The following is a 19,424-nucleotide window of genomic DNA, read 5'->3' on the forward strand; positions in this document are numbered from 1 at the left end:
CAGTTCAGGACTGTAGTAACTTATGATTGAAATCCAGAGTTTTATTGTAGTCGTAAGTACACAAAACATTCTCTTCATAAGAACTGGAATTATAAAAAGGAGAATAGATGCCTTCCCCAAACCCAGGCATCACAAGCATCAAAGGTTGGTTGTGACTGTGACTAAAACCATATCTAAATCCTTAGGGGACTGGAGGCTAAAACATATGAAGAACGGTTGCAGGAACTGGGTATGTCTAGCTTAAGAGAAAGAAGGACTAGGGGAGACATGATAGCAGTGTTCCAATATCTCAGGGGTTGCCACAAAGAAGAGGGAGTCAAACTATTCTCCAAGGCACCTGAGTGTAGAACAAGAAGCAATGAGTGGAAACTAATCAAGGAGAGAAGCAACTTAGAACTGAGAAGAAATTTCCTGAAAGTTAGAACAATCAGTGGAACAACTTGCCTCCAGAAGTTGTGAATGCCCCAACACTGGAAGTCTTTAAGAAGATGTTGGATAACCATTTGTCTGAAGTGGTGTAGGCCAGGGTTTCCTGCCTAAGCAGGGGGTTGGACTATATTGTATATTCCTTCATTCCCTTAAATTTACTGTGTTTTTTTAAATGTGAGCTTGCATCTCTACTATACATTGTCCACTATTTGTCTCATATCTGTAACACACATTGTCCATTACAGGTCTCATATATTTCTCATATAGGTTTTCATATTTTTGGTTTTATATATTTGGGTTTTATATTAAAAATTTGTGAGCAACAACAACTTGAATTTTCTGTTCAAGAAAATTGCTGTTATATATGTTTTTGGTACATGTTTCAAATACATTCAGTGCAATGCAAGATACAGTTTCTCACCAGCAGAGGGCAGAATATTTCAACACTTCACACAACTAGTTATCATTTACAGCTAATACTCTGTTGTAGCACTAATATGTAGCTACTTTTAAAAAAAAATAGCAATGAATGTTGCTATTACAGTACTTTTCTTGCTTTTAGCTTCTCTTTACAAGAAGCCGAGGAGATAAAATTCTTGCACATGTAATATACTTATGCAGATCACAGCATATGGTGAGGTACAGCTTGTCACTTAAAGGGGCAGAAAAGACTGAATAGATGAATTTGTTGTACTGTTTGATGAATTAAACTATTGGTCTGCTTATTCAGTATTGTCTACAATGAATGCCAGTAGCAATCAGAAATACTTTCCCTGCCAGAATTTATTCTTGCATGCAAAGCATGCTCCCAAGCAATGAACTGCACTTTATTATTTTTTCTCTTACTTATTAAAAGAATAAAGGTGATGCTATACAAATCTGTCAAAGAGTGTCTTGCACAACAAACAAGGCCAGTTTCTCTCTTCTTATACGCATTAAGGTAATATGTACATGCCTAGAACTCATACATCCCTTCACGCTATTGCCCAAAGTAGCTTCTCCTATATCAGCAGTATCAAACTCAAGGCCCGGGGGCCAATTCTGGCCCATGGGGTATTTAGATCTGGCCCATGGGGCCGCCATGGAAACAACGAAGGACTGGCCCATGGTTTTGTCAGAAAAAAAACAGACTCCTGAGCCGTTTTCGGCTTCCACAGCCTGCTGCAACTCTCTGCCAATGAAAATGGAGCTCAGTGGGGCCACATGCAGAGCGCTGGGGCCACAACAGGTGCCCCCAACAGGAGTGACGTCATGCTTGCCAGGCCCAACCCTGGCCATGCCCCCGCAAGGTAAAACACAACCCTGTGGTCCTCAATGAAATCAACCTGTCAATATGTTGTGTCAACTCTCAAACCGACTTTAGCTGAAGCCATATCTTTTTTACTTCATTTCTTGGTGGTTATACATATGGGGGGAAGGGGAACTGTGGGATAATGTCGTCCCAGGTGCCAGACATAACAGCGATGAGGCCCGTGAGAATCAAGGTAATTTCAAAGAGAGCTTGTGAGAGCCAGAGGGGGAGTAGCTGAGTAGCCTGCCATCTACCTGATTAGTCAACGTGACCAGTGACACTAGCGGGGTGGGTGATATCTATCTCTTTTATTATACTGAAAACACGGGAAATAAAATTTAAGAGTTGGATTCACATATGAACGTGCCGATAGGATGTATCCAATAAAATGGATTTCTGAGAAAAGCTCTCAGAATCCTGAATTGATTGGGACCATTACTTGGAACAATGATATGTTGCATGTAGGAAAGATTTGGCTGCACGGTTCACCACAGCTGAAAGGGTGCTAACACGCAATGTGTCACACTTACTAGGTTGAGATTTTGCACATATATCCCAGCTGTATCAGCAACCAGACTGAGTAAGTGTGAATGGGGTTTGAAATGCAAATGCTACCACACTGCAAACAACAGCAGTTTTATTTCCCCAGCCTTTGCTAATATATTTAGGTCGGAAGATGAGTAATGAAAGAACTGCCTGGTTCCTTATTTTGGTTTTCTGTGTTTGAGGAAATGGTCTTCTAGCCTTACCACACTGGGAGACAGCAAGGACTGGTAGTTGAGCAACACTCCTGTGGCTGCTATCTGCTCCAGCCACTTTTTACTGGCTTCCCGACTGCTTTCTTCATACTCTCCGTTGTTATTGTATCGATAGTTGAGCGCTCCCAATAACTGCTCCGAAAATGTGCAGACGGCTGCCACCAGGGCCTGGCAGAAAATTACATCTCGTCTCACTTGCAGTTCTGTATCTGGAAGAAGAGAGAGAGACAAGAATTGGGATCAATAGGCTAGAGTTAGGGTTAGCATGCATGGTTGGGATTCATTCCCCAAGAGTGGTTTTGGCTTTTCTTGTTCAGGGCACCTCATATGACACTGATAATATTTGGGGAAAGCTGCCGCCCTGCCCCCGAGTGTTTATTCCCTCCTCATCACCCCAGAGGAACAGAGAGTTTTTCACAAGACCAGCAAGAAGATTAGGGTGCGTAGAGGGGTCCACATTAATTACTAATCCTGAAAATAATGGTTTAATGCAGAGGATCTCAACCTTTTTTTCACCACAGACCCCCTTTAAATAACTTTTGTGGCCACGGATCATGGCCATGTCCCCCCCTCCCATGACTCAACTCAAGATTTAAATCATAACATTTCTTCAAGCCTTTGTGGACCTCCTGGGATGACCTCACGAGCCTCCTCCCCCACCCCCGGAGTCCGGGGACCACAGGTTGAGAACCACTGGTTAATCCCTGAAATGGAATGAAAATATTCCTCAAACTGCATGTCTGTCTCTTAACACTGTTGAGGTGGTCAGCTGCAATGGGCATCAAGGAGCTGCTTAGGTAATGTGGTAAATGACAAGGAATTGAATTCATAGGTGATATAGAGTCTCCTAGCCAGAAGGATGAAAGGGAGCTTGGGAAAAGTTCTCTGCAACAGAAGACAAGTCAGGAGTATGCAAAAAGCTGCTTTACCTGTGCATTTTAACAAAGCCAACAGGAGCTGATTCTTTCCATCTAGAAAAGAAAAATAAAGCATAATTTAATCGCATCTTCCTTAACTGAAATGACAAGGCATGCTCAGGCTCTTATTGATAGATGCTGGAGCTGAAGCAGAGTTGGAAAGAGAGCACTGTAATTAAGTGTAGGGTAACTGTACTTTGTACTAAAACCCATAATAAAAGTGCTGGAAACCATAAACTATTAATGTCCAGAGAAGTGATGGCTAACCTTTTTGTCATCACATGCCGAAAACGTGTGCGCACACAAACCCCATAATGCAGTGTGCATGTGACACACATCCCGTGTGCCCCACCCGCTGAGCATGCATGTGCAACCCTGCCCCACTCCCCCGCGGGGCCCCATTTTGGGCCTAGCAGATCTCCCTGAAGCCTCCTGGGACCAAAAACAGGGCACAGGGGGTTCCGCTCCCCCTGCGCATGCACGTGCATCTCTCGCATGTGTCCCACACCAGGGTATGCGCAGCAGAGACCCAAAAATCAGGTGTTCGATGGGAGCACAGTGGGGAGCACACGGCACATGCACAGTGGAGCTGAGCTGGGGCGACAGCTAGCGTGCTCGCAGACATAGGTTCGCTATCACAGGTCTAAAGACTGGAAAGACTGATGTCACCAGAATTCATAAAATTTACAGATGAAGGGGCCATAGCTCTGTGGTAGAATCTATTTCTGGAATTAGCAAATACTAATGAATATTAATATTTAATTCCAGGCATTTTCAGATAGAGCAGAGAAACCTAGTTTTAGTCTTCTATTTGTTACACCAGTGGTGGGATATGACCAGTATGCCCTGGTACGGGCGTAGTGGTGCCTGCTGGGAGCACCAGGTACCATTCTGGTACGGTGCTCCAGAGGGCCCGCCTGCCCGCCATCCTTACCTGTATTTGAGCCGATCAGGACTTCCGTGCACATGCACGAAGTGTACGCCGCCTGTGCAATGCTCCGGCGAGCATCTGCAGCATCGCAGATGGCAACTACGCATGCTGCACATGGTGCACGCCGGGACCCGTTGCAGCATACCGGTTGCAATGTGATCCGGAACCCACCACTGAGTCACACTCGAGTATGCTCTCTTTCAGTCCAACTTACCTCACAGAGATGATGCTATGGTTTTGAAGTGTAGTTTTGTACTACCGTGTTTCCCCAAAATTACGACATGTCCTGATAATAAGGCCATGCCACATTTTTCTGGTGGGCAAAAATATAAGCCCTCCCCCACAAATAAGCCCACTGGACAACCCCCCACCTCTGGCCAGGCATAGCACCGCTCACCAACCTAGCGGTATCCCAAAGGTGCCAAGCCACGGGAACCGGGGGGGAGGCAAAGGTGATTGCATTGCTTAGTGTCTTCAGGATACCTCTAGGTTGGTGAGCAGCTCTATGCCCAGCTGAAGAGGGGGGTTGCCGGATGGCTACTCTCTTGCGAGCGGGCTCCGAAAGAGCCGGGTACAGCCTCATGGGCGAATAGCTGTGTTGCGCTGTCACAGCAGCGTAACACAACAGCCATGAAGCGAGCACACTCATGAGCAGCCACCCAACAATCCCCCTTTCTAGCAAGGCACAGCGCCGTTCACTCACCTAGGGGTACCACCAAGCCGCGCGAGCTCCTGTTCACCACCACCCGGTTCCCGCAGCTTGGTGCCTTCAAAATGGCAGTGAATGGTGCTCTGCACGGCTGGAGAGGGGGGTTGCGTGAGCGATTGTTCCGCTGTTGCTCGCGCACCTCCCAGCCTCAAGATGGCTTCCAAACCGAGTCTTCCGCCAGTGGCTGCTCTGGCCATACCCTCTATGGTTGTACACACTGCCGGCAGCTGGCCCACAACCATAGAGCATATACCCAGAGCGGCCAGTGCCGGAAGACTCAGTTTGGAAGCCGCAGAAAAAGTCATGCGGCGACGGCGACAGCAACAGCGGAGGTCCTCTGGATCTGCGGAGAGAACTGTTCCAGGGCATCGTGAGGCTGGGAGGCACGCGTGTGACAGCGGAACAGCCACTCATGCAACCCCTCTCCAGCCGTGCAGAGCGCCATTCACTGCCATTTTGAAAGCACCAAGCCGCGGGAGCCAGCCAGCAGCGAACAGGCGCTCACGTGGCTTGGCGATACCCCTAGGTCAGTGAATGGTGCTGTGCCCAGCTGGAAAAGGGGTTTGTCGGGTGGCTGCTGAGTGTGGTCGCTTCATGGCTGCTGTGTTGCACTGATGCGACAGCACAACACAGCCATTCGCCCATGAGGCTGTGCCCGGCTCTTTGGGAGCCCGCTCACAAGAGAGCAGCCTCCAAGCCATATTTATTTGTAAAAAGAAAATAAGACTGTGTCTTATTTTCGGGGAAACATGGTAGGTGTAGACATAAGTGTATAACAAACAAACAAAATGCTAAAATTAATCCCCTTAACAGTTGAATAAGAAATAATATTGAAATAGATTATGGCAATTTCCTTTTCTGTTCCTAAGATTCAATCTACCTTCATATTCTAATTACGAAGATCTTAACACCAATTTTCCATTATTTATTCAGTTACTCTACTCCTTCTGATCCCAACCTTCTCTACTACTTTCTTTATAATATGGAAATTTTTAACAGCTCTTTTCCAGCTTTCCATTCACAAACCTTCCACGTATTTCTGAATGGTATCAACAAGATTTTTAATGCGAAGTGGGAGGTTCCAGGGATCTTCCTGTATGCTGATCTGAATCTTGTTCCTGCTCCGAATTGTGGTTTCTTCTTTCTGCTTAAATTCTGCAGAACAAGAAAAGATTTCAGTTCTGACAATAATACAATACCAAAGTGGTTCAGAACAGCAGCCTATTACATCCTGTGCCAATCTCTGCTAAGCTTATTTCTTTGTAAAGAAAATATCACTCTTCAGTTTTGATAATATTTTATTGAACTTAATAAATATTAGCAAGTAATTAAATATCATGAATCCAAGGTGCAAAGGGAAGAATATAGAAAATACAAAAACAGAAAAGAGACAGGGTCTGTACATACACAAATTTACGACATATATGTATATTACCATATTAAACTCTATTGCTATTGAGATGAACTAGAAAATCTATCCAAATTTGATTGAATTGCAGTTCCTCTGATATTTCATTACTTTAACTTTGTATTTTTTTTTTCTAATATACCTATTGCAGAGGCCTTCTAGAATTATCTCTGTTATTATATTATCTATACACACACACACTTCACAGTCTGCTTCTGTTGCTCCCCTCTGGGAGGTTTCAAAGTACTGTATTTTTCGGAGTATAAGACGCACCAAGATTTTTAAGAGGTAAATTTAAAAAAAAACGTTTTTGCACTCTGCAGACCTCCCATATCTTCTGCATGCCTCATTTTTTGTGAAAAAGGGGCATGCAGAGAGTTTGAGAGGCCTGCAAAATGCTCCTGGGGGTTGGGGAGGGGGTAAATGAGCAAAATGCAGCCTGTTTTTTGCAAAAACAGGCCCGTTTTTTGCCCCCCAAAAAGGGCATGCATAGCCTTTAGGAGGCTGCAAAGTGCTCCTGGGGATGGGGGGTGGGGCAAAAACGAGCAAAAAAATGGCCCGTTTCTTGCTCTTTTTTGCCTCTCCAGCCCCCAGGTGCACTTTGCAAGCCTTCCAAACCCTCTGCATGTCCATTTTTGTGAAGGGGGTGGGGTTTCGGAAGGCCAAAAATGCTGAATTCAGTGTATAAGATGCATCCAGATTTTCACCCTCTTTTGGGGGGGGGCTGGATCCTGCCCATGGGGCTGTCCTAGAAACAGCGATGGACCAGCCCACAGTGCCTCTGCCACCAAAAACAGAGCTCAGGGGGGCTGTGTGTGTCTCTCTTGAGCTCCGTTTTCGCTGGCAGAGGGTTGCAGGAGGCCATCGCAGCCAAAAACGGAGCTTGAGATCCCATTTTCACTGGCAGAGCACTTGGGCTACCACAGGCACCCCCAACATGAGTGACGTTGAGCTGGCCATGCCCACCCTGGTTGCACCCATCCCGGGAGGGGGGCCTGGTCAAACACAACTTTGATGCAGCCCTCAATGAAATCGAGTTTGACACCTCTGATCTAGACATACTCAATTGCTCAACATAGATTACATTATCTATATTGAACAATTTTTATTTTAATTGCCAAAATTAAACAAGTTCCTTATTTTTAAGTATGAGTTTTGGTCAGATCACAAGGACACAAAAGCAGAACTAACTTAAAGGAGAGGACAGCAGTCTTTGAAAACCTGACGAAGGATCAAGCCATTACCGTCCTCCCAGTAGACAAAAGCCCAAACCAGAGTTACCATGGACAGAACTTCCAATTACTTTTCCAAATATTGGAGAGGTTGTCCAAACAAATATCTCTTTGGTTTCTGATGATCACGCAAAACTGTACTTTTAATATAAAACTTTACTACACAAGAACCGAATGTTTAAATCTATTTAATAAACTTATAGCTATTGAAAATTTGTTAATTTTACTAATTTGTACAATATTAAATAATTTCTTGATAGGATAGATAGATATATTTCAATATGGAATAAACTTGGAATGATTTATATCAATCATTTTACATATAACACTTTTAAACAATTAGCTAATACTTTAGTATAGGGTTTATAGACTTTATTAGGAAGTAAAATGGGTTGGTAAGATGCCATTTCACTTTTGAGAGTTTTTACCCAGTTCAAGAATTAGAATCAACTTGGGCTGTTTCAAAAACTCTGGTAAGAGGTCTCCCTAATGCAAGGTATTGCATAAAAGTAGACATTCTGATATTAAGACCTCTTTAAATCCTTTGTATAATCCCCTGACTGTCCATCAGGGCCTGAAGATTTTTCATATTTAAAGACTTCATAGATTTCTGAAATAGAAAAAGATGATTCTATATGTTATATAGCCTCCGGAACTAGTTCTGGGAATGCTAATCCATTTAAATATTATTTTTATTAGATGTGGATTATTGGAGGAATATAATTGGTGAAAAGAAAATTGAATTCTTTACTTATATCTCCAGTTTTAGTCATTGTTTGGCCACTGCTGTCTTCAATTGTTTTTTTTTCTTAGCTTTTTTTTTAGTTGATTTGCCAGCATTGTAGAATTGTTATCATCTTTGTAATATCTTTGCTTAGCATAATTAATTTGAGAGGAGATTTTGTCAGTCTTCAAACCATGTAACATTCTCATTTTACTTTCCAGCTGTGTATAAATACTGGCACATTCAATTCTCCTATAATTTACTAGTATACTGTTAATTTCTGGCTAAGGCTTAGTTTCCTTTTGTGTGATACTTTTTTAAACATGGTCATCTGATTTATACATTCTCCTCTTAATATTGCCTTCACCTTCTTGGTATTTTTGGTATTTCATTATTACTATTATTTTTTAAAAAATCAAAGTTTGAACTAATCATTGCTTTGCTGGTACACTGTACAATAAAATAGGATTAAAATTATAAATCCCCATCCAAATAGAGCAAATTCTGCTTAGCATTTTTCAGCCAGGCACTACCACTGGCTGTGAAGAAATAGGGGAGGGGGGAATAACATTCACATCATCACTAGTTTGATTATTCAGGAGGATGAGGCAATGCTTCTGAAAAGCAACCTCTGAATCAAAACCAAATAAATAAATGGACACTGCAATTTGCCATTTGTAAATAGCAAGCTCAACTGAGGAATGACCGCTGTTTTGCCCCCACTTTCCCAGTACAGGCATAATACAGATATCTCTGAAAATGATTGAGTGAAATTTATATACAGGAGGACAGGAAGAGAGATAGATAGATATATAACCAGACAGACGATACAGAGAAATTATCGCCGTCTTTTAACAACAGACAGGGAATGAAGAAATTATATTGTGCCATTTAAGAAACAACAATTTTCCTGAGCCCCGGCAAGATTACCTTGCAAAGTGTGATCTATTGGGAAATGTTTGGTTTCTTCAAAAGCTTTGCTTATTACTGGTCCTTTGAGAAGGACATTGATAGCATCCACCTGCAAAGAAGCACATTTACTCAGTCTTTAATAGTCTTCTGGCCTTTTTGGAGATAAAATCCTATTTGCAAAAAAAAAACCTCTAGTAATTACATTTTATCTATTGTACTTTGATTGAAAAGCAACCTGGAGCAGATTAAAAGTACTGAATTTCTGGTCTGAAAATGAGAAAACAGTAGCAGGAATATTGCTTCCAGCAAAGCTATTATTAATGAAGACTGGGACAGCAATAGGGCATGAAGTACTAGTAGAAACTAATACTTATTAACTGTCTATGTATACCCCCAAAGGTAAGCCAAGAACTATTAATTTAGATAGAGATGAACATTTGCTGCATGTCCTACGTGATTAAGTTTTTAAAGACTAAGTTAGAAGATGTATTTATTCAATGTTTGTATTATATTTTCTTTCCTGAGAAACCCCAAAATTCCCTCAGGAGTGGGAATGGGGATTTTGCAGTATCCTTCCTCTGCCAGGTCCACCAAGCCACGTCCACAGAACCGGTAGTAAAAAAAAATGAATTTCACCACTGGATTAAACATTCTACCATATTAACATCAATCATTCAATTTAGTAAAAAAAGCCAATCAACCATGCATTAATATTACATTACACAGGTGAGATTTAGGAACTGAGTACAAAATTGACTTGCATAGGAGGAATCCAATTTTACAGTTCAATTTCTTCAGATACTCCAACAAGGCACTTCCAGACTAGAGACTGGGAGACTGTGAATTCTAGTCCTGCCTTAGGCATGAAAACTGACTATGTGACTTTGCGTCAGTCACTCTCTCTCAGCTCAATTTACCTCACAAGATTGTTGCTGTGGGGAAAATGGGAGGAAGAAGGAGTATTTAGGTTTGTTTGCTGCCTTGAGCTCTTTTTAAAAATGATAAAGGCAGGATAAAAAATATATAAACTCCAGAAGTGATAAAAGGTTTATGATTAAATCCACAAAGAGAGCCATAACATCTCTTCCATACATTTTTCTCTTACATAAAAGGAAAGAGGAACATAATAAAAAGCTCTGGATTATGACCTCATTGAGTTCTAGGCAAAGTCAGTCTAGTACAGGGATGTCAAACTCATGTCATCACGTGGCGTATTGGGACTTTTTTTCCTCCTTCACTAAACCAGGCGTGGGCGTGGTCAGCACATGACGCATCCAGCCCGCGGGCTGGGAGTTTGACAGCCTTGGTCCAGTATCCCATTTAATTATTACATGATAACTTTTTAGCTTTGATCTTTCTTCCCTAGAATTCTCACCTGAATCATAAGACAGATGGCAAATACATTTGATAAACAAACGAAAAAACAATGGTTGGCAGAAATTAGCAACTGACTTTAAAATGTTGATTAAGATTGCTGCAGTTATTGGCTACATAAAATAAAGGAAGTTTTTCCATGAAGGCCAGGCCCTGGTGACAAACATTAGGGGAAAAAACACAGTGTTTTCATGCCATGACTATGAAATTCCAAAGGAGTGACAACTAGTATTAGAAGCCATATGTTATGTTAAATAATGCTTGATGCCTTGAATGACAGAATATCTAATCTAACCCTCCTTCAGAATCTGCTAATACAACCTCCACAACATTCATTGTACAACCATAAGATAAAATCTCTTTACCTGGTTAAAAAGATGCTCAAGGCAGCCATGAAGCTTGTCTTGTTTGTCTGAGGGTATTCTCATATCACTGGGAAGTTCATCACCTAAAATGAAATAAATAAACTTTGATCTTTATTCCCACGCTGAACTTCATAAGCACACACTGATCTTTAAATTTGCTCACATTTTTTCTTTCTCTTTCATCCTATATACTTTTTTCCACTCCTTGTTCATTTCCCTTCATATTTCCATCTAACTACCATGTTTCCCCAAAAATAAGACAGGGCCTTATTTTCTTTTTACCCACAAAATATGGCTTGGGCCTTATTATGAGGGGAGGGTTTATTGTTTTGGGGTTGCCGGGCGGCTGCTCTCTTCCAAGCGGGCTCCCAAAGAGCCGGGCACAGCCTCATGGGCTGCGTTGTGCTGTTGCAGCAGTGCAACACAACAGCCATGAAGACACCATGCTCACGAGCAGCCACCCGGCAAACCCCCTTTCCAGCTGAGCACAGCACCATTCACTGACCTAGGGGTGTCACCAAGCCACATGAGTGCCTGTTCGCCGCCGCCCGGTTCTCGTGCCTTTGAAATGCCAGTGAAAGGCGCTCTGCGCAGCTGGAGAGGAGGGTTGCACAAGTGGCTGTTCCTCTCCCGCTCACATGCCTCCCAGGCTCACGATGCCCTGGCCCAGCTCTCTCTGTAGAGGAAGAAAATCGCCGCCGCCGCCAGGCTTTTGCGGCAGCTTCCAAACCAAGTCTTCCGGCAGTGGCCGCTCTGGGTATACTCTCTATGGTTGTACGCTCTGCCGGCAGCTGGCCCACAAGCATAGAGCGTATGCCCAGAGCGGCCACTGCTGGAAGACTTGGTTTGGAAGCCGACGAAAAAGCCATGCGGCGGCGGCGGAGATGCTCTGGCTCTGCAGAGAGATCTGGGTCAGGGCATCGTGAGCCTGGGAGACGCCGCTCGTGCAACCCCACTCTCCATCCATGCAGAGTGCCTTTCACTGGCATTTCGAACGTGCCAAGCCGCGGAAGCCGGGCGGCGGCAAACAGGCACTCACATGGCTTGGTGATACCCCTAGGTCAGTGAATGGCGCTGTGCCTGGCTGGTTTGCCGGGTGGCTGCTCATGAGCATGGTTGCTTCATGGCTGTTGTGTTGCGCTGCTGTGACAGCGAAATACAGCCATTCGCCCCTGAAGCTGTGCCCGGCTCTGGGAGCCCGCTCGGAAGAGAGCAGCTACCCGGCAATCCCCCTCTTCAGCTGGGCACAGCATTGGTCACCAATCTAGCAGCGTTGGTCACCAACCTAGGCGCCTAGCAACGCAATCACCTTTGCCTCCCTCACCACCACCCCCGGTTCTTGCGGCTTGGCACCTTTGGGATACCGCTATGTTGGTGAGCGGCGCTCTGCCTGGCCGGAGGTGGGGGGTTGTCCAGGGGGCTTATTTGTGGGGGAGGGCTTATATTTTTGCCCACCAGAAAAATGTGGCATGGCCTTATTATCAGGACATGTATTTTAGGGGAAACACAGTATCCAATGTCTAGCTTTTGATGAATTCCCAAGCTTCCCCTAAATTCTTAGACATGATCTCTTCCTAATAAAGCAGATTCATTATTAGATTCATTTACTGAAAAAGCAAAAACAAAAATATTTGCATTTATTGGGAATATAATTTTGCCCCATTTCTAATAATGTTTTTGGAACAAATTATATGAGCTACAATAGGGAGATTTCATCAGATAACCTGCAGTTAGTTAAAGCGCCTATAATTAATAGGGCTGCTGAAACTCTTTTTCACAAGCTCTGGATAAATAACTACGTACCAAATTGAAGTGGCAAGATTCTTTGAAACTGATGGCATTGCTCATGTCATTTTGAGGAACAAAATACATAAAAATTATAGCAAGCCATAGATCCTCAGTATGAGCCCTAAATGTGCTAATATGCCAACAGAGCATTTCCTTAGCAGCCTACATTAATTACATTCATTTAATTCTTTTCTCTCTTTTTTTTTACTACTGAATCTGCTAACCAGGAATGATTAGTTATTATTGTACACCAGTGGTGGGTTGCAGGCAGTATGCCCCGGTACAGGCATACCGGAGCTTGCGGTGCTCCGGAGGACCCACCCGAGTTCTTACCTGTCCTTTAAAGCCTTCGAGTCTTCCGCACATGCGCTTGGCGCATACAGCACCTGCGTGACGCTCCACTGAGCAGCTGGAGCATCGCGGAGGCTTGCGGAAGCGTCGGTGGCAGGTACGACGCATGCGCGCACCGCACGCATCCAGGTGGGTGACGCCGGACTCGTTCCAACCATACCGGTTGGAACAGGATACGGAACCCACCACTGTTAGACACATCTGAAAAATACTAGGATGGTGTATCATTTAATCCGTGTTGAAAACTTCTATATAGCATTTACTTACCTGATCCCATTTCATCACTGCCTAAGTAAGAGCTGTTACTCCGGACACTGGTATAAGAAAGGACTGAATCCCTATTGCTGTTACATTCACTGGAAAGAAAAAAAAATGGATACAATATATAGCTTGGGAAGATAAGAAACCATAGAGAGAACTTGTTCATTTCTATCTTATCCATCTCCAAGAATTAAGACTCTGCTTACAAAATTCCATGAAGGGAATACTGGCCTTTAGTTTTTTGTTTTTTTTTTTAAATTGAACTTCCATCTTTCATACTTTGTCTTCCACTGATGAAGATGCATTACAGAATTAATACAGTACATTACTCTTGATGAGAATGGCTAAACATGATAAAGATTCACTATTAAATCTGTCATGGTTCTTCATGACCTTTAGAAACCACGTCCTATAAGAACCAATTAATATAACCAACACGATAGAAATCATATTCATATGAAAAGCCATTCATCTCTTGTTTATCTGAATGAAAATTCTTGCCATATGCAATGGGACTTACTTCTCAGTAATATATATTCCAAAAATATCAGAATAACAGAGTTGGAAGGGACCTTGGAGGTCTTCTAGTCCAACCCTCTGCTCAAGCAGGAGACCCTATACCATTCCAAACAAGTGGCTGTCCAGTCTTTTCTCAAAAGCTTCCAATGATGGAGCAGCCACAACCCAATCAGAAATCAAAAGGGCTGAAAGCTGTCTTTCCTGAACACTGAACTTTCCTGGGTTGGTGACTCTTCAAAAAAGAATATCTCTTTTAAAATAACTTTCCACTTACAATATTTCATTCCTCCAAACATCTCTTTCTCCCATTTCTAAACAGGATACAACATACAGGTAGAAAGAGCCAAAGATGTATACAGGAAATTAAGGGATATAATCAGTGGTGGGATATTGCCAATTCGCACCACTTCGGGAGAACTGGTTGTTAACTTTCCGAGCAGTTTGGTGAACTGGTTGTTGGAAGAAATCATTAGGGGCAGAGAACCAGTTGTTAAATTATTTGAATCCCACCAACCTATCAACAAACTCTTCTTTTTAATCATTCTTGTAAACTATTCTCCAATTTGAAAGCTATCAAAATATATTTGATTTATTCTTGAACAGTTGTTCCGCAAGAACTATGTTTAACTGTTTATGTCTCAAGTACATTTTTCATTTCACGTTCATTTCTGTCCAAATCTGAAAGGTAGTAGCCCCTTGAGGAATTTGCTTTGATCTCGGTAATCTAGGACAGATTATTCTCAGTAATAGAAAGCATTAACCAAATCATGACGCAGAACTAAAAGCCATAAAACAATGAATAAAATCAAAGTCAATCGGTACTGACACATATTCATAGTGCATTGGGTCTTAATGTGGAGGCACACTGCCAACTGGGTAGTTTGCTGTTGTTTTTCAAAATATTCCTAGACTACCAAAACCAGGGATTTAAAGCATAAAAAATGTGCTCTTTTATTTGTGCAATGAACAGCTCTTAAGAGGAAATAAATACTATTAATTCCTATGACTAGGAGTCTTGAGCTCATGACATCAGTGGTTTAAATTTAGAAAGGAAAGGAAACAACATTTCACATTGAATTGCTATGGCCCACTCCACGTAATGTGCAGATGCAAAACCTGTTAAAAAAATTTCTATGAACTCCCACAGACATTGACAGCTCTTGGCTTCTACCTCAGAGTCATTTATGTTAGCTCTGGCTCAGAGAAAACAAAATTTCTCTTGCCAACAGAAACATTCGCTCCACCTGCATAGAAATGCTCATAAAAGTTACCATGTTTGGGAACCTCTAAATTATGAAAGAGATGTGAAAGTAATCTCAATTTGTAACTGCTATTCTACTCAGCCAAGAAGGACTATTGTGGTAAACTACAATCGTGTGACGTCCTTGCAAAAAAAGAAATACTGTACTATTTTACTCTTTATGGCCTTTTTTCATTATCATTTACTTTTAAAATTGAAACACAAAACTGCGTATATTATATAAAAGAGTGTTTCTCAATGTTGACCATTTTAAGAGGTATGGACTTCAACTCCCAGAATTTCCCAGGAAGTCCACACCTCTTAAAATGGCTGAGGTTGACAAACACTGATATAAAACAACCCTTGGTGGCTAACAAACATACAAACAACAAAAACCCTAGGTCACCGATAGCACTATAACAGTACCCTCTTTCTTAAGGAACAAAAACAATGCTTGGCTCAGTTCCCATCATCACTTAATAGCTAAGAAAACAGACAAACGTTACTAGTCTTTTGGAAGACAAGGAGAATAAAGGCCCACCATTTCTCAGGTAGAGGATGTTCCATATGGGAGTCACAGCTATGAAAAAGGTTCCCAGTTCCCACCAGATGATAGCATTTAACAAAGGAGATCTGGAGCAAACTCAATCTAGTGCCGGGGTGTCAAACTCACGGCCCACAGGCCGGATGTGTCACATGCTGGCCAAGCCCCCCGTCCGGCTTAGCAAAGAGGGGGAAGTCCCGATACGTCACATGACCCTGTGATGACACGACTTTGACACTGCTGATCTATAGGATAGGTATAGGTGGTCAGGAAGAAGGGATCCCTCAAATAACCTGGGCCAATGTTACACAGGGCTTTAAAGATAATAACCACCACCTTGAATTGTACCCCAAAAGAAACCAGGGGTGAGTGCAGCTCACACAACAGCAGTGTAAAATGGGCAAACTGCACAAAACATGCTGCATTTGGATCAATCTCCATGTAGAGAGTATGGCATCAGTGCAAATAAGAAGTGACATGGGCATGAGTTACCCTGTGATGTCTCCTGACCATGGAAACTCAAATCCATCCTGTGGCATCCATCCTGTGTAACTTTATTCCTTTGGAGGCCAGATTGGCCATAGTTCTGCTGGTCCTTTGCAAGCTTTTAAGAACTTGGTCTTGTGCCTGGACCTGGGCCCCCAGATGTGTGTCAGACCCTGTTTCCTGGCTATGCTAATGATTGTTTTATCATTCCAAGTGCTGTGGGTCTTGCTTTTTATACTGTTTATGCTTTATTTAGTATGTATGTTTAAATCTATTTTTATTGTGAGTCCCCTAGAATCATATATGTACGGTATATGAGAAAGACCCTGGGAGACGGGGTGAGGAGATGCTTTCTAGGGAACAGTCAGATAAGAGACAGCAAAGCCTATAGCTGGATGGTAGGCTGGACAAGATACTCAGAAAGGACCCTCCCTAGTTTCTTATTGCCAGAAAGGAGATAGTGGGAGAATTGTACTTTCAGAATTGTAAGCTTTACAATGAAGTAGAATTAGCTTATCTGGTCATGGTTCTTGTCTGGTCTATCGGACAAACTGACACGAATATGAGTTGGGTGGCAACGTAAATCAAATCAAATCAATCAATAAACTACCCATTGTTTCTGTCCAGGGAGTGCTAAACCTGTTAGGAGTTAAACATGGCAACTCCTGCCATTCCCCAACTGTTCCCTTTCTACATTATAAGACTGCGAGCTATGCACTGCCCCAAAGAAGAAACGAAGGAATACAATTTTGCACAAAATGTATATATTCTAGTCTGCAGGGATAGTTGCACGTTTAGAATTATTAGACTTTAAAGAGAAAAGCAACACCTGACAACAGAACAGCGAAAACTGGGACTAGGTGTCCTATGTAGCTTCTTTAATTGGCTGACCACGAGCTTGCTATTGCTACACATCTTCAAAGTCTTTGCGGCTGTCCTCTTTTGAAAGTTTTTAACCCAGACTCCAACTATGTAGTTTTAAAAAGTTTTAAATGAATACATTTAGTACACCCCTTATTCTCCCCCTCAGCAGGGCAGCAGGTATTTGAATTGTTGAATAAAAAGAAGGAAAAGGAAAAGGTCAGATTAATGTAATGATAGTAATGTATTCTAGAGATATAAAACAAGAAACCTCTGAAACAGAACAAGTGGACTTCCAGAAAGAGGTGCATTTCAAGCCTAAGGCAAAGGTAAAGGTTCCCCTCGTACATGCGTGCTAGTCGTTCCTGACTCTAGAGGGCGGTGTTCATCTCCGTTTCAAAGCTGAAGAGCCAGCACTGTCCAAAGACGTCTCCGTGGTCATGTGGCCAGCATGACTAAATGTCAAAGGCGCACGGAACGCTGTTACCTTCCCACTAAAAGTGGTCCCTATTTTTCTATTTGCATTTTTACACGCTTTCGAACTGTTAGGTTGGCAGAAGCTGGGACAAGTAATGGGAGCTCACTCTATTACACGGTGCTAGGAATTCGAATCACCGAACTGCTGATCTTCTGATCATCAAGCTCAGCATCTTAGCCACTGAGCCACCTGCTATTTCAAGCCTACAATGTCTTTTTGTCTAGAGTTCTGAATTACAAAATGAAGAAACCTCTAAGAAGGCAGTTTTTTCCAAAGCAGTGCATTTTCTTCTGTTCTACTCTGCTCGTGCTTTGTATGACCCAGACTTTGTTCACAGAAGATGCAAAATACAAAATGCCATTGCTATCATTTTTGGTTGTGAGGGTTTTCCCCCCAAGCAGCAGGGCTGTGGTTCATTTTGTGTACTTCCAACTGTCTCAGACTGGTGCCTATCATTTTGAGTCATACAGCCCTTCTTGTGATTGACGTAATCATTACTTGAAAGTTCAATTAGTCTGTGTTTTCTGTGGATGGTTGTGTTTGTACACATAAGACAACAAATCATTGGTTCTGCAAACAACAGTTACTGTGCTGGTTTCAGACTAAAAGGCTTGAGCTTCTGGAAAACCCACAAAAGATTCTCTCCTTCCAGCTGTTTGCTGGATAAAAAGGGGAGAATTCTTCCTTCTGACCTTACCTGACCTGCCTGAACCTTGAAACCAAGTTGTAAGTTGATCCTGGGACAGACATATGAACCATGTCTAATTATGGAGGACTTTGCAAAGGATACACTTAAATTCATGCCGTACTGTCAACAATTACACACTGGTCAAATATACCACAAATGTTCTATGGTGCTCTGTAAAACATTGAAGTCCTCATTCTATAGAAATAGTGTTCCTATAAATTTATATACTTATCTAGTAGTTGATTTTAGGCAATCAGTGATTTTCCAGGAATTGACAAGAGTAAAAAACGATACATTTTTCGGCCTCAGGAAAGTAGGACTGAAAAATGTTCCTGAGAAAATCAAGCTAACTTTGCCAGGGAATATTACATGCCCTCTGAATCAGAAGAAATGCTGCAAAGATTTAGAAGAATCATGAATATTGTGTGGAAAAAGCTATATGTAATGATACATAAAGTCTTACAATGTAGAAATGGTGATATTTGATGAATTTAAATAATAGTGAACCTTAAACGTCATTCTTTTCTTCTTTTGCTTATAGCCAGAGACCCCAATCCCAATTCACGCCCCAATACTGGGCCATGGCCCGTTGTGAACTGGGCAAGTGCACGAGAACACAGAGCTCAATTTGTGTAAGTGGCGGACATGTGCATAAAACCATCCCCTCTGCCCCAACTTCCATCGCCAGTCCACAGAGCCAGAAAGATTGACGACCACTGGCTTATACACGAGGCATTCCTTTGTATTCAAAACCTGGGCAGATTTTATGTATGTGTGTATGAATTTCTCCATGACAATAAGAGACATAGTAGAGGGCAAAGGGACCTTCTGTATCCTTCAAACAGGGCATTTTCTAACAAAACCCAATAGGCACAAACACACAAATATGTACTTTTAAGCAATTATGTGTGACGTACACACAAAGTCCATAATACATTTTCATTGTTTCCAAAGTCATAATGAAAACAATGGCTGAAAATAGTTGTCAGAAGTTTCAACCTTTCTTGGAGGACAGAGTTCAAAAGATGGAAGAAAAAAATGAACAAAGAGATAAGAAAACTGTGGATACTGACAACAAAGTGAGCGTGGTTGGTAATGGCAAGAGTGGAATATGGAAAGGGGAGATGAATGGATTGGAACTCTACCCCAGACTTCAAA

The 19,424-nt window shown here is 42.3% G+C and overlaps 1 protein-coding gene across 4 annotated transcripts in view; it reads right to left on the minus strand.

The window, feature by feature from the left end:
- PREX1 (phosphatidylinositol-3,4,5-trisphosphate dependent Rac exchange factor 1) overlaps positions 1-19,424 on the minus strand; it is a 258,200-nt gene that overhangs the window by 15,676 nt on the left and 223,100 nt on the right. For all 4 annotated transcript variants that reach the window (XM_081947018.1, XM_081947019.1, XM_081947020.1 and 1 more), the window contains exons 27-32: positions 13,457-13,545; positions 11,051-11,133; positions 9,330-9,420; positions 6,062-6,190; positions 3,408-3,449; positions 2,470-2,687 (exon numbers count right to left, since the gene is read on the minus strand). In XM_081947018.1, the coding sequence (XP_081803144.1) occupies positions 2,470-2,687; positions 3,408-3,449; positions 6,062-6,190; positions 9,330-9,420; positions 11,051-11,133; positions 13,457-13,545 (652 nt within the window). The remainder of the gene's footprint in view (positions 1-2,469; positions 2,688-3,407; positions 3,450-6,061; positions 6,191-9,329; positions 9,421-11,050; positions 11,134-13,456; positions 13,546-19,424) is intronic.

Source organism: Natrix helvetica, assembly GCF_964273705.1.
Source record: "Natrix helvetica genome assembly, chromosome: 3".
Taxonomy (NCBI): domain Eukaryota; kingdom Metazoa; phylum Chordata; class Lepidosauria; order Squamata; family Natricidae; genus Natrix; species Natrix helvetica.